Source organism: Myotis nattereri (genome assembly GCF_964212035.1).
Source record: "Myotis nattereri genome assembly, chromosome: 17".
Taxonomy (NCBI): domain Eukaryota; kingdom Metazoa; phylum Chordata; class Mammalia; order Chiroptera; family Vespertilionidae; genus Myotis; species Myotis nattereri.
In genome coordinates, this window is record NC_138092.1 from 16,263,388 (window position 1) to 16,285,983 (window position 22,596).

The following is a 22,596-nucleotide window of genomic DNA, read 5'->3' on the forward strand; positions in this document are numbered from 1 at the left end:
TGCAGAAGGAATTGTTCTTTTCATTTTCTGACGTTTCATTGTTAGTATATAGGAAAGCATTGGATTTTTGTACATTGATTTTGTGTCTTGCCATTTGTTTATTTGTTAAACTATTTGTTTATTGTTTCTAATAGTTCTTGGGTGGAATCTTGAAGGTTTTCTCTATACAGAATCATGTCATCTGCAAAAAGTGACACTTTTGCTTCTTTCTTCCCGATGTGAAAGCCTTTTCTTGCTTATTCTTGCCTGATGGCTCTGGCTAGGACTATGTTGAATAGGAGTGTTGAGAGTGGGGATCCTTGTCATGATTTTAGAGGAGAAGCTTTCAGTTTTCCACCATTGAGTGTGATACTGGCTGAGGGTTTGTCATATATGGTCCTTACTATCTCGAGGTACTTTCTTTCTGTACCCATTTTATTGATTGTTTTAATCATAAATGGTTTTTATATATTACCAAATGCTTTTCTATATTTATTGATGGGATTATATTATTTTTATCCCTTGTTTTGTTAATGTGGTATATTAGAATGTGTCATAGAATCTTGATATATTAGCTTCTAATCTTTTCTAAGAAAAATATTCTTTTTGGTAAAAGTGATGCATGCTAATTAGAAAGAAATCATACTTTGCAAAGATTAAAGTTTAGAAGGTCACTTCTAATCCTACCATCTAGAGATGCTATTAATATTAGGGTAGGCAACATTGTCAAGATCTATTTTATGTATATGTACGTGTATAGAATAATGGTTAGGTGGTTAGAAGATAGGAGTGACTGAAAGATATTTGGTTGCCATTAGAAAGAATTTCCTAAAACGATCCTTATTTTTTAAGGATCTAAAATTAAGCAGATCCTTAAAAAATATTAAGAGGTTGGTATTATTGTGACATTCTTGCTTCAGTTTTAGGTGGCATATATTTACCTTTGATCATAAAGCAATTTTCAACAAATTTCAAAGAGTTGAACTTTATTTTAGAGTATTTTCTTTCACTGTAGTGCAATTAAGCTAGTAATCAGTAACTACATGATAAATTTTAAAAATTGTCATTCTCTAAATAGCAAGAGAAGAAATTAGCATAGAAGTTGTAAAATACCAGTATTTTGGACTGAATTATTAAAACACAGTATCAAAACTTACTGGAACCAGTTTTGACGGGAATCTATTGCTTTAGATTATATATATAAAGTCTCTGCTTTTGGTAATATGGAGTAAATTCTAACTCCCCTTTTCCATTATGCCACAATAATCCTATCTCAGGGAAAGTCTTATGCATTCCTCTATCTGTTAAATATTTATTGAATACCCACTGTATGTCAGGCATATTGGGTGTTAGGTATATATTGGGGTTTCTCAAGCTGACAGTATTAACATTTGAGAGTACACAATTTCTTTGTTGTTTGATGATGACTGTCGTGTACGTTGTTTAACACATAATGTTTAACAGCATCCATGGTCTGTACTCTCTAGATCAGTGATGGCAAACCTGTGACACGCGTGTCAGAGGTGACACGTGAACTCATTTTTTGGTTGATTTTTCTTTGTTAGATGACATTTAAATATATAAAATAAATATCAAAAATATAAATCTTTGTTTTACTATGGTTGCAAATATCAAAAAATTTCTATATGTGACGCGGCACCAGAGTTAAGTTAGGGTTTTTCAAAATGCTGACACGCCGCGCTCAAAAGGTTCGCCATCACTGCTCTAGATGCCAGTGGCACTCCTCCAATTATAAACAAAAATGTGTCTCAGTGTCCTCACTTGTGAAGTGGTGGTAAAAATGACATCTACTTTGAGAGTTGATGAATTATATAATAAACTAGAGGCCCAGTGCATGAATTCGTGCATGGGTGGGATCCGGCCAGCCTGGTCCCAATCGGGGTGGATTGGGGCCAGGCCTATAGAGAGGAGGAGATGGTGGGAGGTTGGCCGGCCGGCCCCCCACAATCTGCCCGATCAGGGCCAGGCTGGCTGTGGGGAGGGGCCGCGGGCAATTGGCTGGTGGGCCACCCCTCCCAATTGGTTGGCGAGGCTGGCCGTGGGGGGGTCTGTGGGTGGTGGGTGTTCCAGTCGCTGGCTTTTTATATATAGAGATAGATGTGAAGTACTTAGAACAGTGCCTGGCATATACTTGGCACTTGATAAATGTTAGCTGTTATTTTATTAAACTAGGGGCCCGGTGCATGAAATTCATGACTGGGGCGGGGGGGTGTTCCTCAGCCCAGCCTGTCTCCTCTCACATACTGGGAGCCCTCAGGGGATGTCCTAGTGATGACTTAGGCCTGCTCCCTGCTCCCTTTGGGGATAGGGCCTAAGCCGCATCCTGGTCTCCCTTTGTGGGAGGTGACCGGGCTGATCAGGAGAAGGCACCAGCCCCATGACCCCGCTGCTGCAGCCACTGCCAGTCACCGCAGCCAGTAAGGTTTTTTCATCAACACGGATTCCAGTCCCTTCACCATGAAAAAATGACAACTTTCTTTAGGCATTTTCAAGATGTGTCTTTCATATAATAAAAATTTATTTATTTCTTTTATCCTCACCTGAGGATATGTTTCCATTGATTTTTAGAGAATGTGGAAGAGAAAAGGAAAGAGAGAGAAACATCAAAGTGAGAGGAACACTTTGATTGGTTGCCTCCAGCATGAGCCCTGACCTGGACCCTGGCCAGGGAGGAGCCTGCAACTTAGGTACATGCCCTTGGTCAGAATTGAACTCAGACCCTTCTGGGGCTTCTGGGGCCTGCCTGCGGCCCAGGATCCTGGCTTGCGCTGGTGGCTGCGCTGTCCCGCCCTGCCTGCAGTATGCAAATTAGCCGCCATCTTTGTTGACAGTTAATTGCATATCACGCTGATTAGCCAATGGGAGGCGTAGTGAAGGTATGGTCAATTACCATGTTTGTCTATTATTAGATAGGATAAGTAAAAATATAGTACAGGATCTTTTATAACTTTGAGTACTTTTAGTTTGTTTCAAACTTAAAACTGAAAAGTTGGTATATTTTCTTGAGCTGAAGTGCACTCCATGGCGAACTCTTGACAACGATAGAACAATTGCAGGCTTCGTTGTGATTAAATGTTTAATGAACTCTTGGGATATTATGAAACACAGATTGAAAAACTGCTGTTAGGCAAAGTAAGTGTAGACTGATGGTTACTCCTAAGTCGATTAAGGAAGGATATATTTTAGTTAAAAGTAATCTGTATTTTACTTTGCTTAAAAAGTTTATAAATTGCAAAATGTGGAAAGTGTTTTTTACTTCCTCTGTTGTTTATGAGCTAGCAAAAATTTTTACTTAAAACTTTAACATAGAGGGGATAGATGGTGATGGAAAAATAAAGTAAAAAAACTATTTAAAAATAGTTCTAATGTTTTCTCACAAGAAAATAAAATTTAAGTATATACCAGCCATTTTGCATTCCCACCATGAATGAAGAAGAATACCTCTTTTTCTATAACCAAACAGTGTAATCAAACTTTTGAATTTTTACCAGTCTGATAGGTGAGAAATGGTATTCATGTAGTTCAAATGTGCATTTTTCTAATTATGAGTTAGATTGAACACACTTTTATATGCGTAAATGCCATTTTTATGTCCTCTTATGATTTCTCTGGTCATATCTTTTGCCTGTTTTTACATCTGAGAGTTTTCATCTTCCCCACCACCCGCCTCAGTCTCAGTGTTTAAGTTTTTCAAATACTTAGCACTAATTTTTTAGACTTATATATACTCGAGGCCCGGTACATGAAATTCATGCATGGGTAGGGTCCGTAGGCCTGGCCAGTGATCAGTGCCGATTGGGGTCTTCTGGCTACCGGCCAGGGCCTTCCTTCATTCAACACCACCCCCTGGTGGTCAGTGCATGTCATAGCGAGTGATCAAAATCCCATTCTCCAGGTCAAACTCCTGAGGGGACACTTTGCATATTAGCCTTTTATATATATAGATAGATAAATAGATAGATAGAGTCTTCAAATCAGTTTAGATGTGTTGAAGGAAGTGATACATATTTTAGTTTTTTATAACTTCCTTCCTGCTGATAGTTACTTATGTTTTGAATTTATTTCCAATTATTGTATTGCATACTGGTCAGTTCCTACAACAAGCAGGGAGGAAGTACATTTTCTTTTTTTGACAGTTGATTATATTTTAGAGCATAGAATCCCAGGGAACAAGCTGTATTACTAGTGAATCTCATACATATCAGCCCATTGAGCTCTATTTAGCAATCTTTGACGTTATTCTGAAAGGAACATACATTTAATAGGGTTTTGTCTCTTTTTTTTTTTTTCCAGATACTGGCCAAAAGAAGAGCCTAGACAAAAAAGATGGGAGACGAATGTCTTTTCAGAAACCTAAAGGGACTATTGAGTATACTGTAAGTTGTTTGCATTTTAAAAAGCTGATTTATCTCTGCATTAGTCTTAATTAAAATATTCTTTGTCCTCTCAGTGTTAAATCTTGACTGTTTTCTATGAATCATTAAAATTGAACCAGTTATCAAAACCTTAAATCAGTGGTTCTCAACCTTCTGGCCCTTTAAATACAGTTCCTCATGTTGTGACCCAACCATAAAATTATTTTCGTTGCTACTTCATAACTGTAATGTTGCTACTGTTATGAATCGTAATTTAAATATCTGATATGCAGGATGGTCTTAGGCGACCATCCTGTGAAAGGGTCGTTTGACCACCAAAGGGGTCGCGACCCACAGATTGAGAACCGTTGCCTTAAATCAATTTAAGTATTTTAAAAAGGTTAGGAACCAGATAACTTAGAATAGAATATTTACTGTCTAAAAAAATCTCTTCTTAAAGCATATTACAAACTTAAACTGAGTGTGTTTGTACCTTCTCTGTATGCTTGAGAAATTTAGAAAATAAGTTCAAATAGAAAAATATTGGGTAATGTAATTTGATATATTCATTAGTGTTTATTAAGGCATAAGATTATAAGCATGAAGTATAAGATATTATCTACACAGGTAACCATGTAGTTGTGCAGAATTGTTAACGTTTAGTTGATTTTGAATTCAGGAGTTTACCACTCTTTGTTTTGGTGATTTAATAAAAGTTGTATTATCTATAGCAAAGTTAAATTCAAATTAAGAGCCATTATTTTGGAGGGAAGGTTAATTTTAAGTTGAAATTATTTTTTTCTTAATGTTATAAATGACCTTTGGGATATAATCAAGTATTGACCAGAAAAGTTATGAAACATCCTCTAGCAGGTCTTTGATTAATTAGTCTGTTAGTCTTTTTTTAATTTCTTAATCCTTTATTTTATATGTCAAATCCTAAATAAAAGAAACAAGTGTAATTCTAAAACTAAGGTATTTTGTCTTATAATCTATTCTTATTATAATTTTTTAAATATTCATAAAACACATTTATATCAAATTTAAAACATAATTTTTGTATTGAGGAAAATATATATCCCTATATGTTTTTAAAAATTTTTATTATCACAGTGTACTCTCAAAATGTGTTTATTCTAAAATATTTATGATCTAGCTTAAATGCATTTCCAAATCACCTACATATAGTATAAACTTGTCTTGTACTTTAGATAGCTTTAAAGCTAAAAAATATGCATATGTATACATATATACACATATGTGCACAGACACATAATGTTTTGTTTAGAGAGAGAGGGAGGAGATGGAAAGAGAGAAACATCAATGTGAGAGTGAAACATTGATTGGCTGCTCCTGCAAAGAAATAGTATGTAATAAAAATCACTTGTTTGTGTTTAGTAAATTATATTATCTATTTTCAAATTTTTCAAGTAGAGGCTCACATGTAATTATGATCTATAATGATAAAGCATATACTCTATATAATAGGTTGAAATCATTTGCTAAAATGAACTGAATTTTTCAAGTTATCCTATCTTCAAAGATGGAAATACCACTTGTTAATCAAATGTAAGATTGATCCGTAAACGTATTAATGATCACTAAACCTCATAGTTTCAGTTTTTCTGTTTTAAGGGGTTAAAATAATGTATGTTTTCTTTTAAACAGGTTGAATCAAGGGATTCCTTGAATAGTATAGCCCTGAAATTTGATACAACACCAAACGAACTTGTTCAGTTAAATAAGTTATTCTCCCGAGCAGTTGTTACTGGACAGGTAGGTTTTTTTCTATGCATTTGTGTTTAGAAGCATTAAGTACCGAGACAGAAAGTATTCATTGCAACATAGCTAATAATATAGAAAATTTAAGAATAATAATTTTATGCATGCCTTGAACAAATCAGACTGGCTACAGAAAAGAAAATTAACTGTCACTTATGTCCAAATGATTTTTTTCTTAATACATATACAAAATAATTTTGACTTGTCTTTTAAATTTAGTTTTAAAGAGCTTTTTAAAATATCCAAAGCAATACATGATAAAAAAAATTCAGACATTTTTAAAGGTTAAGTTATCCTAACTCAGATACCTAGTTTCTTTTTAAAGAAGCAACCACAGTTACTAATTTGTGTCCCCTTCCAGAAATATTCTAGCCCTTTAAAAATACTTAGTTAATTCTTACCCAAGGATATTTTCTCATTGATTTTTAGAGAGAGTGCAAGTGAGGGAATGAGGGGGAGAGAGAGAGAGAGAGAGAGAGAGAGAGAGAGAGAGAGAGAGAGAGAGGAAGAGAGAGAGAGAGAGAAAGAAGGGATGGGGGGAGAGAGAGAGAGAGAGATATGTGAGAAAGATACACCGATTAGTTGCCTTCTGAACGTGCCCACACCCAGGCTGGATCAAACCTGCAATTCAGGTACAAACTCTTGACCTATAATTGAACCCTCAACCCTTAGGTGCACAGGCAGGTGCTCTAAACCCTGAGTCACACTTGACAGGACTTCTAACCTTATTTTTTTTATTTGACTTTGACTTTGGAAAATACTTTATATAAGCACAGTACAATCTCAGATTCTTTTATGTCTGGAGTTGCGCTGTATTTATATACTTTAACTAGACAGTGTAAACTTTCGACTATTTTTACTGTTTTGCTATGCCCACTGTAGGGAACACTCTTGTACGTATCTTTTTTTCTTTATATACGGAGATTTCTATAAAGTCCTTGAAGTAAAATTGCTGTAATAAAGAATATGTGCATTTAAAATTTTGCTAGCTACTGCAAAATTGTTTTTTAAGAGGAACTCCCATAGGGTATAACAATTACTGTTTCCCTACCCTATTCCTGATAGTATGTACGTATTATCAAACTTTTCTTAATTGAATTTAAATATGTGGTTTTTTATTTTATTTGAATTATTATGGTGAAAACATTCTTTTAATCTGAAGATTTTTATTCTATTTGTTGCTAAAGGTCATTAACGGTACTTGCTAATAAAACATGATCTGCTTGTTAATATTTCAGTTTGTGTGAATGTTTTCTTTTCTTCCAGGTTTTATATGTTCCTGATCCTGACTATGTTTCCAGTGTGGAGAGCTCTCCATCGCTAAGCCCCATAAGTCCCCTGTCACCAACATCGTCTGAGGCTGAATTTGATAAGGCCACTGTAAGTGTCCCTACTTTTCAAAGATAGCTGTGAATACATCTCACTGTACATGTATATATCACCATGTTTTTAAAATCCTACTTTGACTATTGTAGAATAAAATTTTTCTTTTTCTTTTTTACTTAAATTTGTAGATCCCAGTTTTTAAAGTGAAACATTCTTACTAAACCAGGCAGCATAAATCAATTTACTGTTGGTGGTGTTGGTCCAAGGATAGTTACCAATTCACTCTTAAAAATACCATGTAATAATTTCACTAAGGAAGTTTTACCTAACAAACATTAGAATATCATGATAGGAAGTCCATGTTCAATTTGATTATTATTTCACTTTCTACGAATATTTATATAGTACTTAGAACTCTTGAGTTCTTGACATACTACCTTTAAAAAATAATTTATTATCATCTTAATCATTCTTCTGAGAATTAATTCTAAGTAATTAATAGTGGATTAATTTAGAATTTTTAAGAAATGAATGTTTTATGTAAGTTATTTTACAAATGAATTTCAAGGAACCAAACTGTTAGGGCTTTGGCCAGTGACTTCAGCTGTGAAAGAATTCACAACTGAGAGGAGATAGATGCAGAGAGGAAGTTTATTTTACTTTCCCGGGAAGGGCTGGTCCATTGCTAACCAGTACTAGGTCAAGAAGTAAGCGGTGGCTCCCCCTTTTAAAGCCTTGGCTGCAATTTCTAGGTAACAAGGAAGGGAGGAGGGTTTGGGGGACCAGGGGGGTTATCTTTGAAAAGTTAGTTTGCTTATTTTAGTCTGGGCAGATGTCGGAGGGAGGTGTCTTCATTAGAATCTTCACAAGCCTGTAAAACATCCTTAGAGCAAAAGTTACAAGAGTTTGAAAGGGGGGCAGCTTTTTTTGAAACTCTGTGGCATCTGTTTCCCTGGAGTCATGAAAACCACAGGGAGGAGGGGTATGCAAGGTTGTAGCCTTGAAAGTAGCTTATCTTGTCTTGCAGTTTGAAAAGAGGTGCTGTTTGAATCAAAGGAGCTAACAATCTTGGTGTCTTATTACCAGGCCCTTCTCATAAATTGTGGAAGGCTACAACAAGGAAAAAGAGGCCTTTTTCTTGCCCTCACACTCACACAAATTTTGAATAAAATGTCTCTGAAAGGAATTATATTTTTGTGCCTTTCTATGTAAATTGATACTAATTAGAATTTCCCATTTTCAAAGTGACCTAATGATTATGTTTCTACTAGCGGCCCAGTGCATGAGATTCATGCACTGGGGAGGTGGCGGGGTGGGGGGGGGGAGAAGGGGGGGTGTCCCTCAGCCTGGCCTGTGCCCTCTTGCAGTCCAAGACACCTCTCGCAGTCAGGGGCTCTCGCAATCCGGGACCCCTCGCTCCTTACCGCCTACCTGCAGCGGAGGCAGGAGAGGCTCCCGCCACCACTGCTGCACTCCCCAGCTGTGAGCCCGGCTTCTGGCTAAGCAGCGCTTCCCCTGTGGGAGCGCACTGACCACCAGGGGGCAGCTCCTGCATTGAGTGTCTGCCCCCTGGTGGTCAGTGTGTGTCATAGCGACCGGTTGTTCTGCCGTTAGGTCGATTTGCATATTATGCTTTTATTATATAGGCCATAAATGGTTCTCCTCTCCCTCCATTAAATGGCTAGACCAGGGGTCCTCAAACTACGGCCCACGGGCCACATGCAAATACAAATATTGTATTTGTTCCTGTTTTGTTTTTTTACTTCAAAATAAGATATGTGCAGTGTGCATAGGAATTTGTTCATAGTTTTTTTTTAAACTATAGTCCGGCCCTCCAACGGTCTGAGAGACAGTGAACTGGCCCCCTGTTTAAAAAGTTTGAGGACCCCTGGGCTAGACTCATGAGAGAATCTTCTCTGTTGATCTGCTGACTTTAGGAGACACCGGTTTCTTCTCTGCTCCACTTTGCACTGTAAGTTTAGGATGCCAAATGGCGTACTAGTAATAAAACAAAAAGTATTCATTTTAATTTGCCAAAGGAGCTTCAGAAAGCATTCAAGTGAGCTTCAGAATCACTGCATTAAGAATCAGAATCTATAAACAACAGTTGGGTGTGAGTGACTATGAGGTAAAAGTTATATTCTCTAAGAAGTGCCTGTGGTTTCCAGAGGGAAGGGGATGGAGTAGTAAAGGGTAAAGGGGTCCAAATGTATGGTAATAGAAGATGATTTAACTTTGGGTGGTGGGCACACAATGTAATATACAGATCTTGTAGCATAGAAATGTACACATAAAACCTATATGATCTTATAAACCAATGTCACCCCAGTAAAGTTAGTTTAAAAAATATATAAACAATAGTTAAAAACAGCAACCTAGAAACACTGATACTTTGGGTAATGTACATGTATATAAGTTTTAATGAGGTCTGATTAAGATTCCTCTGCACAACTTTGATCTTTATTTAAAAGAAATATACTCTCTAGTGCTATACGTTGAACATTTGCCAAGCTAATCTCATGTATTCTTTTTGATAGGATTACATTGACAAATTGGGATTGTTATAGATACTGAGTTGTAGAATTTGAGACTTTGAGGGAATCTCAGAGATCATGTTGTTCAATGAAGTATATATTCATTTAAGGAAAGCATTTGACAATGTACTTGATTATAGTTTTGGTGAATAATACTGTTAACTAGTAGATAATGTCAACTGGATTTGGGGATATCAAAATTTGTTGATAGCTTTGTTCCCACTTGTAAGGAGCCTTTCAATGGCTCTGCATTGACTTTTTCTCCTTCACACATTTATCTTTTATTTAGAAGATATTTGAAAGGAAAGGTATGTGGTATTGAACTCAACCTCACTAGTTCACATGTTGGCAACATGGGTTTGTATCTCAGCTTCATTTTACTCAATGGGCAAGTTACAGAAATTAGCTAATCATAAGTTTCCCTAAAAATTAAGGGAATAACAATAAAGAAATATTTTTTAAAAAGCCCAAACCCATAGGGTTTCCAGGTACTTGATTGTGGTCAAGAAAGGACAAACGGGGCTTCTAGGCTGCCTACAATGTGCTGTTGTTTGACCTGGTGCTGATACTAATCCATTTATCTGTACACGTATGTTTTATGTACTTTTCTGCATATGTGTTATATTTGACAATAAAAAAGCCTTACAAAATTGAAAAAAATTAAGGTAATAGTATATACCTTATATGAGTGATTTGAAAATTAAATGAAATGGTCCATATAATACACTTAAATATAATAAGTATTCATAAATATCCATTAATATTATTAATAGCCCTTATTTAATTATTTAACTTAAATTAACAGGCTGAGTGTAATGTTATTAATTTGCATCATAAAATGCAAAGGTTGAGAATTTTGTTACTAGAGATGAGTAATTGAACAGGGTCATTCAACCGTTAAACATAATTCTAGTTGATCAGATAGGATAATCCTTACCTGTTCCACCTCTTGGAGGGCAGAACAGAACATGATGACTGGAGTTTGCATGATCCGTGATTAAGGTTACTGCGTGGTCAGGTGTTGCAACACCCCGATTGCTACACCCTGATTGCTCCTATCTGGTTCTTTCTGACCATCTTCCCTTTATACTTGTGCTGCTAGTTAGAATCTGTTGGTTGGGTTTTAGCTTAATTGGTAAACTTAGCCACTTTGTTATCATAGTATGGCATCCCACAGCGTTCTTTTCAGTTGGGAATTTTCTGTATTTGCTGTTTGGGTTGGGAGCAGCAGGTTTTAGTTGGTCAGCTTTTCTGATTTAAGTGTCTCATTAATATGAAAGGGTCTGTCTTAAGCTGATTCAATTGGCAGGGAATCTCTGGTCTTTTCCGGAAGTATTTGCCGCCAGTAAACCTTATATCTAAGCTCCAAATTTTCATTATTAATATTTTTTTAAAACTTTCAAAAACTTGAATGAGCAAGAATCATTTTGTGTATCTTCAAATTTTCTATAAAATGATTCTTAATGTTGATCGTACTTGGTGTCACAATGGTCTTTTGTCAAACTTCTATCTCATTCAGGCAAGAAAGGCTACTTGCTCAGGGGGGACTTGCCTGGTGTTTGGAGCTCCCACCCTGAAAAAAAACACAATTCAATATTTAAAACCCATAATTCAATATTATAAAAATATAGTATATTAAATATAGATTGTTTTCAGTATTCTGCACTTGTCTGTCCTTCTTTCATAAAATACCTGTTAAATATCTGTGCAAGTTCTAGAGATTCAACCCTACATTTTAGGAGGAGTATAATGAAGTTTAGAAATGAAAATTCTGTCCTCATATAGGTTTAAGGATCCATTTATTAGAGTAGAAAGAGTTATGTTAAAATGGATAGCTCTTTTCAATATCTTAAAGACTGTGAGATAGAAAAAGAGGCAGGCTCGATTATTTCAAAAGACCAGATCAGAACTATTAGATATTAGTAACAAAGTGGCAGTTTTTAGCTTAAAACTCTGAAGAACCTTGCTACTGCTATGAAAAGTATTCAATAAGGCATTGTACACTTATTCATAAGGTATGAAAGGCCTCTGAGGAGGTGTTTGAAACAAAGATCAAAAGGCATCTGTCTAATCTTCCTACATTGTACAGAAAATTGAACTTTGGGGGGAACCGTCAGTTAGTTCTAAGGGGTCAGTGAACCTGGATATAAATATTTTTAGTGAAATCTTAACATTTTTAAAAATTAATACTATAAACAGCAAACTATAGTGTAGCAATGGGCATACCTGTGACTTTGTCCCCACTAGAACTCACAGATATTTTCAAATCACTTTAGAATTGTTGTATATGTCATAAAATGTTGTTTATTGCCATCTACTTGAAAATTATAGTTATCAGTCACCATTAGTTCTTATATTAATAAAGAAGCATATCTATTATTACATCTTCAATTAAAAAAATGTTTGATTGTGTTCCAATGTAATTGTTTTTCTTTGTAAACCTCTATTTTTAAGTATTAAAACATTTTGAGAAGGTTCAGAGGCTTCACTGAGAGAATGGTTCATGGCACCAGAAAAAAAAAAAGAACTTGTGGCTAATTGATACGATGTAGAATGGTATTGATAAATTCTTTCTAGCTTGAGATTTTATTTTATTTTTTAAATATTTGTTTTGATTTCAGAGATGAAGGGAGAGGGAGAGAAAGATAGAAACATCAATGATGACAGAGAATCATTGATCGGCTGCCTCCTGCACGCTCCACACCGGGGTTTGAGCCTGCGACCTGGGCATGTGCCCTGACTGGGAATTGAACCGTGACTTTCTGTTTTGTAGGTGGACGCTCAACCACTGAACCAAGCTGGCTGAGCGTAGCTTGAAATTTTAAAGGCTCTTTCAGTGTATGGGTTCTGCTAAATTCCTAGGTATCACAAACAACCACTCTATTTTTTCTGTGCTCCCAACACCAAAGGGATATAGTAAATTGTCTTATCAGGACCAGCAGTTTAATTCAGGAGCAACTGAATGTGTGTGTGTGTGTGTGTGTGTGTGTGTGTGTGTGTGTGTGTGTATGCACGCACACATGTATGTGCATGGTATATTTATATGTGTGGAGTTGGGAATACAAGAAATGTAGTTTGTCAGTTAATTCAAAATTCTCCTAATGAATGTGATGAGAAGGAAGAACACTTATTGAGGGAAGCTATTCATTTGGCTTTAATAATGTGCTTATTTTTATTTAGTTCTCTGAAGTGCCTTTTTTTTTCTTCTTCTTCTTTTTTTAAGAATCCTGATGCAGTGTACCCGAAAGAAACAACTCCCTTGTCTACATTTACTGGTATTCGACCTGCACGAGTTGTATCTTCAACTTCTGAAGAGGAAGAAGCATTTACTGAGAAGTTTCTAAAAATTAATTGCAAATATGTTACCAGAGGCAAGGTAACAAATAGTACCTTAAATCACCAACATCAGCAAATGCTTGAATATTTTTTAAAGTATTAGTGGAACTACTAGTTTGAGTTAGTGTGGATTCTGCTCATAACAATCTGGTAATCTGTTGCAAATCATTAAAGGCAATGGCATACATAAACGTACTACAAAAAGCTGGTATAAAATGACTATTTGTGGGCACTCTTGAAGTGCCAATCCTTGCAGAGTTAGTATGATACCCAAATAGGAAGATAACTGCTATTCATTGAGTACCTACTATATGCCAGAAATTGTTTTGGTGTTTTATTTTAATTATTTTATCAACTAAAAATAGGTGGTCCTATTCCTTCTTCACAGGAAAAAATATATATATCAGAAAAGGTTAATGAATCTAAGGATTCTCTGTCATGGCCAGAATTCAAACTGAGTTTGAATCTCTGTTTATGTACCACACCTTGCTGCTTTACACAGCAAAGAATATCGTGTCTGCAGAAGCAATATGGTAAAATAACACAGAGTTGGAAAATAAACTCCAGGTATTGCTTAGCAAGTAACTATGATACCAACTTAAAAATTTTGACTGCCTAATAATCAAAATTAATAAATTATGAATATTTGAAATACAGGTGTTCAGTTCTATAAATTTCTTCCTACATACTGTTTTAACTGGACCTACATTCTCAATATGTTGTATTTTTATTTTCATTCAGTTAATAATATTTTCTCTTTATTTCTTCTTTGACCCATGGAATATTAGAGTGTTTAATTTGTAAACATTTGGGGATTTAAAATCTTTTGTTTTTGAGTTCTGATGTTATTCCATGTAGTTAGATAACATACTACTTTTTGAAGACTTAATTTAAGACTTATTTTATGGTCCAGAACGTGGTATGTCTTGCACTTGAAAACAATGTGTATCTGCTCGTATTGGGAGGACTATTCTATGAATGTCAATTAATTCAAGTTAAGTGATAGTGTTGTTCTTTTGCATCCCCTTTGATTTTCTGTCTATTCTATCAATTATTGACAAGAGGATGTTGAAATACCTCATGGAAATTGTGTATTTTCTATCTCTCCTTTCGTTTCTGTTTTTGTTTTGTGTATTTTGAAACTTTGTCATTAGGTATACAAATGTTTAAGATTTTTATATTGTCTTTCTGAATTGACTTGTTTCATTATTCTTGGTAGTATTCTTGCCATGAAATCTACTTTGATCAATACTTATAGTCACTTCATATTCCTTTTGATTAATGTTAATGGTTTATCTCTTTTGTTGTTTTACTTTTGACCTATGTCTTTATATTTAAAATGAGTTTCCATGCCTTACTCAGAGACAAGGTGTGGGAGGGCTTACATTAGAATTCACTCTTTGTATTGTACATTCTATGGGCTTTAACAAAATACATAGTGACATCAATCCACCAGTAAAGTATCATCCTATATAACAGTGGTGGGCAAACTGTGGCTCGCGAGCCACATGGAGCTCTTTGACTCCTTGAGTGTGGCCACGAAGTTTCAATTGCACTGTATGTGCGCACCCGCATGTGGTATTTTGTGGAAGAGCCACACTCAAGGGGCCACAGTTTGCCAACCACTGCTATATGATAAAAGGATAATATGCAAATTGACCGACGGTGGAATGACCGGTCGCTATGATGCTTACTGACAACCATGGGGCAGACGCTCAATGTAGGAGTTGCCCCCGGTGGTCAGTGAGCTCCCACAGGGGGAGCACCACTCAGCCAGAAGCCAGGCTCACAGCTGGAGAGTGCAGTAGCAGTGGTGGGAGCCTTCCCACTGCTGCGACATTTCCCAAGGGGTCCCAGACTGCGAGAGGGTGCAGGCTGGGCTGAGGGACTCCCTCCCCCACCCCCCACCCCAGTGCACGAATGTCATGCACCAGGCCTCTAGTAGAGAATAGTTTCATTGCCCTAAAGATTCTCTTTGCTCTGCCTATTCATTCTTCCCTGGAAACTGCTGATTGTTTTACTGTCTTCATAGTTTTGCCCTTTTCAGAGTGTCATATAGTTAGAATCATACAGTATAATTGTATGATTTCAAGTTGTCTTCTTTCACTTAGCAATATGCATTTAAGAGTCCTGCCTTTCTTTTGTGATTAGATAGCTTTTTTAAAAAAAAATTGCTGAATAATAATTCACTGTGTGGATATTCTGCATTCACTGACTGAAGGACATCTTGTTTGTTTCCAAATTTCGGTACTTGTGAAACAGGTGCTAGAAACATTCACGTGCATGTTCTTTGTGTAGACATAGCTTTTACCTCATTCGGGTAAGTAAGCAGTGCTATTGCTAGATCTAGATCATATGTTAAGATTATTTTTAGCTTTGTAAGAAACTCCCAAAATGTCGTCCAAAGTGATTGTATCATTTTGTATTTGTACAAACAATCAATAAGAGCTGCTGTTGCTCCACATCTTCACTAGCATTCATTGTTGTCAGTGTTTTAGAATTGTTAGCCATGCTAATTGGTCTTTAGTGGTAACTCATGGTTTTAACTTGCATTTTCCTAATGACTTATGATATTGAGCATATTTTCATAAGCATATTTGCTATCCTATATCTGGCAATTTCTTTGTATTTGAAAGATCTTTTCATTGGGCAAAGAATTTTAGGTTGACAGGTTTTTATTTTTTTTCAGAATTTTGAAGATGTTTCTTTCCGAATTCCACTGTTTTCTGGCCTGCATTGTTTCTGAGAGAAAGAAGTCTTCTGTACTTGGTGTTCAGTACAAAATACAGTTTTTTCTTTAGGTTGTATTCAACATGGCCTGTTTATCACTTTTTGAGCAATTTTTTACAATGTGCCTTGGTGTATTTTTCTTTTTCTTTCTTGCTTGAGGATCATTTAGCTTCTTGGATCTGTGGGTTTATAGTTTTCATCAAATTTGTAAACTTTTTGGCCATATTTCTTCAAATATTTTTTTCTCTCACGTTCTCTTCTTTGGGAACTTCAATTATGCATGTTTGGCCTGCTTGATGTTGTGTCTCATAGCTCACTAGTACTCTGTTCTCCTTTGTTTTGGATAATTTCAATTGCTATATCTTTATGTTCACTAATATTTTTCTCCCTTGTCCAATCTGCTGTTCTATCTAGTGTATTTTTTATCTCTACAAAGTTCAAACTGGTTCTCATATCTTCATGGTTCCTACTTCACTTGCACAATCTTTCTTCTATATTCTTGAATATATGGAATATGTATTAAGGTGTTTTTACATTATATATTCTCTACTCTTAATTATCTATTTCTTAGATTATCCCTGGCAATGTAAATGTTCCTATAGTATACTTTACCATCTCTCATTGGTATAGTATAGTATAGTATACTTTACTAACTCTCATTGAGTTAGTATAATCCAGGAATACAAATTGATGTGTGTGAATCTATTTAAAATATTAATCAAAAGATGAGTAGGCTGTGGTTTATATGAAATTACTTATTTAGGTGGCCCATGGTTCTGTCTAAACTAAAAGAAATGCTATTCATACTTTTGGACTGATTCCCTTTCCCCCACCAAAATGGTAGTTTTATGTTCTTCAAATTAAGCCAGGTAAATTCACAGAGCTGAGTATGGGATTGGAAGGAGAGTGTGATACCAAATTAAGCAGGATTAAAGTGTTGTTGTTTTAATCTTTATTGTTGAGAGTATTATAGATGTCCTTCCTTCCCCCCTCTCAGAAGGCTCCCCTTCACCCAGATGCCACTCCACCCCAGCCCTTCACCACCCTATTGTCTTTGTCCAGGGATAATGGGTAATGCATATATGCAAATAAGTTCTTTGGTTAATCTCTTCCTGTCCCCCTATGCCCCTGTGCTATGAGATTCATCAGTCTGTTCCATGTTTTCATGCCTCTGGTTCTATTTTATTAATCAGTTTATTTTGTTCATTAGATTCTTTGTTCATTTATTTTGACTTTTAGAGTCAATTGTTGGTAGGTTTGTATTTATTTCCATTTATTGTTCATACTTTTTATTTTATTTTTTTTTCTTTTTCTTCTGCTTAGGGAAGACCCTTCATTTCATGTAATACTGGTTTGGTGGTGATGAACTCCTTTAGCTTTTCTTTGTCTGGGAAGCACTTTTATCTGTCCTTCAATTCTAAATGATAGCTTTGTTGGGTAGAGTAATCTTGGTCATAGGTCCTTGCTTTTCATCTCTGAATATTTCTTGCCTCTCCCTTCTGGTCTAAAAAGTTTCTGTTGAGAAATCAGCTGATGGTTGTATGAGTATTCCCTTGTAGGTAACTAACTGCTTTTCTCTTGCTGCTTTTAAGATTCTGTCTTTGATTTTAACCTTTTTCATTTTAATTTATGATGTGTTTTGATGTAGGCCTCTTTGGATTCATCTTGTTTGAGACTCTCTGTGCTTCCTGGGCTTGTAAGTCTATTTCTTTCACCAGGTAGGGGAAATTTTCTGTCATTGTTTTTTTTTTTTCAAATAGGTTTTCAATTTCTTGCTCCCTTTCTTCTTCTTCTGGCACACCCATGATGCAAATATTGGTACACTTGAAGTTGTCCCAGAGGCTCCTTACATTATCTTCATATTTTAGGGTTTTTATATTTTTATTTTTTCTGTTCTGATTAGTTATTCTTTGCTTCCTCATATTTCAAATCACTGATTTGATTCTTGGCATAATCTACTCTACTGTTAATCCCCTGTAAATTACTCTTCATTTCAGTTAGTGTATCCTTTATTCTGACTGGCTGTTTTTTATGTCATTGATGTTTTCACTAAGTTCCTGGATCATCCTTATAACTGTTGTTTTGAACAGAGGTGGGGAAGACATGTGAAATTATTTGGTCTGGCATTATGGGTTAGTTAATTAAATGTTTGACCAAAAATAGCAGGATAATTGTTGATAATTTTGTATGGCCCACAAATGATGTTATAAATATCTCAATGTCCTTGGTAGAAAAAGGTTCCTCACCCCTGGTTTTGAACTCTGTATGTGGTTGTTTTGTTTGTTTCTATTTTATTAACTTCTTTGTCTGGAGGTTTCTTCTATCCTTTCATTTGTGACATGTTTCTTTGTCTCCTCATTTTGGCTGCTTCCCTGTGTTTGTTTCTCTGTATTAGGTAGAGATGCTATGTCTCCTGGAATTGGTAAAGTGGCCTTGTGTAGTAGGTGTCCTGTAGGGCCCAGTGGCTCAGCCTCCCTAGTCATCTGAGCTGGACACTCGAAGTGTGCCCCTGTGTGGGCTGTGTGCACTGTCCTGTTTTAGTTGAGCCTCGATTGCTGTTGGCAGTACTGGGAGGGATTGACCCCTAGGCCAGTTGGCTGTGAGGACCAGTTATGACCACAGCAGAAGAGCTGCTGTGCAGGAGATGCTCCTATGGAGCAAGACTTGCTTCAGTTGGGCTTTGACGCTCACTGAGCCCACCCCTTAAGAGTGTTGCTCATGGATGTGGTAGAAGTGTAATCTGGCATGGTCTGAAACTGACCACCGGTGCACTGGCTCCTGGGAGGTGCAAAGTCAGCTACTGCCTCTGCCCTACCTGGGGCCACCCAGCAAAAGCTACAGAGAGATCTTCAGATGACTGCTACTTATGTGGGCCTTGCAGGTGTCCAAGAGAGGTCAAGTTGGGAACCTTGGCAGGCTGTTGCTAGTGCCAGGCCTGGGGCCACTTATTTAGAAGTATGTGGCACACTGAGGCCAGCTGCTGCTTGTTTGAGAAATTTTAGGAAAGTCTGAAGCCTGAGCAAGGACAGGCCATTCATATGGAAAAGCCACTGCAAACAGCTTGGGAGGGGCTACAAAATGGGTGGGGCAGGGTCTCATGGAATCACCAGGGTATGGTGAACAGTGTGGGCCAGGTCAATGGAGACACAGATGTGGCTCCTGCCTGTAGGCTTTGTGGTGGGGGAGGTCTCAGCCAAGGAACAATGACCTCAGCCAACACTTTTGTCTGGGAGAAAGCTGCCTCCCAGTTCTTGCACTGATATCAGATAATTTAGTTCTTCCCCATATGTCCCTGGATACTTTCAAGCTGCTGCCCTAGTGCTGGAGCTCGGAGGAAGTGAGTCTGTGCTTGGGCCCTTTAATAGCAACTGCCTGGGACTCCTGCAGTGTCTGTGTCACTCAGCAATGATCCCCGCTGGTTTTTACAGCCCTAAGTTATGGGGACTACTCTTCCTGGCACTGGAACCCTGGGCTGGGGACTCTAGTGTGGGACTGGGACCCCCTTGCTCCTTGCAGTGACCTCTGCAGCCAAAATATCCCTCCCAATTAAAAACAGACCACTGTGGGTATCAGGCTAACTGGTTCCTCGCCTCTGCCCTTCCTATCAGTCTCAATGTGGCTTCTTTTTTAATTCTCTAGTTGTAGGGCTTCCATTCAGCTGGATTTCAGGCAATTCTGAATGATGGTTTTTCTGTGATTTAGTTGTAATTTTGATGTGGTTGTGGGAAGAGGCAAATACCACATTTACCCTATTCTGCCATCTTGATCCTCCTCAGGATTTAAGTTTTTCTTTTCCTTAATAGCTTTAGAAAAAACACAAAACAGTTTTCTAATCCATTCATCTACTGATGGACACTTAGGCTGTGGTACATCTACACGATGGAATACTATGCTGCTCTAAAAAGGAAGGAACTCTTACCATTTGCAACGTCATGGATGGAACTGGAGAGCATTATGCTAAGTGAAATAAGCCAGTCAATGAAGGAAACATACCACATGATCTCACTCATTCATGGATAATAGAGAACATTATAAACTTTTGAACAATAATAGATACAGAGGCAGAGCTGCCTCAAACAGACTGTCAAACTGCAGCGGGAAGGCCGGGGAGGGTTGGGGGGCAGGAGGTAGGGGGGTAAGAGATCAACTAAAGGACTTGTATGCATGCATATAAGCATAACCAATGGACATAAGACACTGGGGGATAGGGGAGGCTGGGGGACTGTCTAGGGCGGGGGGATAAAATGGACACATATGTAATACCCTTTGTAATACTTTAAGCAATAAAAAAAAATACTAAAAAAAATAATAATAAAAAAATGTTAAAAAAAAAGAAAAAACACAAAACAACTTTGAAGTAACTTTTTTATTTTTATAATTCTGTCTAGCTCTTCATTTTTATACTTACAGAATATAGTGGAATGGGAATTTTAAAAATGGGATCAAAGTATTTAGCACTTGAATTAGAGTGATTATATAGTTTGCTACATAAATGTGGAAGGATTATAGTATAAGCACAGACTGCCCGGATTTTGAAACTTGGTTCTACCGTTTATTAGGTAGCTGTAGTCATGTTTTATTTAGGACTCTCCCACCCGTAGTTTCCTCATCTATACTCATCTCAGAGCTCAGTGTGATGATCAAATGAACAATAATGTATATAAAGCATGATACATATAAAGCATACAGTACATTAGCTAATATTAGTGGGATCAGCTTCTCATGGACTTTAGTTTGCTCCTTGTAAATAAGAGGGTTGGACTCTTCATATTAACATCACTATTTACATGAATATATTTTAAAATTCATAGCTTTCATGATTAAATTTAAAATGATTACTGGTTACCTTGGAGGTCATCTGAATTACCTAATTTTAGAGAGTAAAAAACTGAGGCCCAGAGGCTTTGCTTGCGCAAGGTCACATGCCTAGCAGCAGAGTCAAGTGAAATCGATTTTTTAAAAAATATATTTTAGAAGAGATTATGCTGTTTTTTCTTTATAATGGATTGAATTGTCAACAGTATTTATGAAACCTGCATTGTGTACATAAAACTATGTTTGGTACCTCTAGTGAGGGAACAACACAAGAAGCAGTACACAAATTAATGTAAAGCATGGCTCATGCCTTACAGGAGTTTACAGTCCCTTCTTCCATTACTGCAGTTACCTTGCTGATAGAGCTCAGTATTTTACTGAGGCGGCAAATGTTACACCTGACTTGCTTGTTTGAGGATGAATATAATATTCTTTGTAGTTTGCCTCTGCTAAAGAGGAGCACTTACTGGGAAAATTTGTGTTTTATTAACATTTCCATGAGAATGCCTTAGTGCTTGAATGTACTGCTTTTCCGTATAATAGATGGCCTAATATCAGGAGAAAATTAGTAAAAATAGCTAGCATACTTTTTGAAAATTTAAACTTTGAAGATTAAACATTATTTTCTCTTTATCTTAGGGCACAGTCAGTGGTGTGCTGCTAGTTACACCAAATAATATAATGTTTGATCCACATAAATCTGACCCCTTGGTTCAAGAGAATGGCTGTGAGGAATATGGGATCATGTGTCCAATGGAAGAGGTGATGTCAGCTGCAATGTACAAAGAAATTTTGGATAGCAAAATAAAGGAATCCTTACCCATGTAAGAGTGTTTTTTTATACTCCTTTGCAATTTTATTGCATTTAGATAATTGATTGACCCTTGTCTAATACTCTTAAGTATTTTTATTAGTTTTATTTTAGCTGCTTTTCATTTTCTTAATAATTAAACAAAAAACATATGTAATGTTGGAAGGTTTCTTCTCAGTGTACTTAGAATAGTTAAGAGTGTTTTAGGTTTATATTTTTATATTTGGTTGGAGAACCGGATACTTAAAAATAACCTATAGTACTCATTTAATACAGTGTATACCAGCTTTTTAAAAATATATATTTTATTGATTTTTTAACAGAGAGGAAGGGACCCTTCAGTCCGCAGGCTGACGCTATATCCACTGATCCAAACCGGTTAGGGCTACCAGCTATTATTTTTATTCAGACATACCATTCAGAATTTTGAATTATCTATATGAGTAGTTTAACATAATAAGTAATGAAGGATAGCTTTCCAATTTTTCTCTCTGTCAGTAAAATCGGGGGTGGGATTTGGGGAGGCCACATGAGCAAAGACCTGACATTGCTACAACCAGAGCAGCTTGTTTTTTTAGTTATTTATTTACATGTTTATATCCGTTCTCAGAAAAGTGTAAAATATAGGGGAGAAGATCCATAATTGCACAATTAAAAGAGTTAACCATGGAATGTGTGGTTATCTGATTGTGATTCGGGTAACATAGGTGTGAGACTACAGGTCAGCATAATCTTTGTACATAATGTGCTTGATCAAAGGAATGACTAGAGAAAAGGGAGGAATAAGAAATAAAAAGAAGGTAAAAGGTAGGTATATAAAAGAAAGAAAGAAGTAGAAAGGGAAAAAAATTGATATGTAGTAGAAAAGAACTCCCCCATTTCTCCATACTGATTGTCAACAGTTTAA

At 36.5% G+C, this 22,596-nt stretch overlaps 1 protein-coding gene across 4 annotated transcripts in view; it reads left to right on the forward strand.

The window, feature by feature from the left end:
- OXR1 (oxidation resistance 1) overlaps positions 1 to 22,596 on the forward strand; it is a gene marked incomplete at its 5' end in the record, with an annotated part of 321,831 nt that overhangs the window by 248,439 nt on the left and 50,796 nt on the right. For all 4 annotated transcript variants that reach the window (XM_081111220.1, XM_081111221.1, XM_081111222.1 and 1 more), the window contains 5 exons: positions 4,294 to 4,376; positions 6,024 to 6,131; positions 7,404 to 7,517; positions 13,221 to 13,373; positions 21,518 to 21,702. In XM_081111220.1, the coding sequence (XP_080967346.1) occupies positions 4,294 to 4,376; positions 6,024 to 6,131; positions 7,404 to 7,517; positions 13,221 to 13,373; positions 21,518 to 21,702 (643 nt within the window). The remainder of the gene's footprint in view (positions 1 to 4,293; positions 4,377 to 6,023; positions 6,132 to 7,403; positions 7,518 to 13,220; positions 13,374 to 21,517; positions 21,703 to 22,596) is intronic.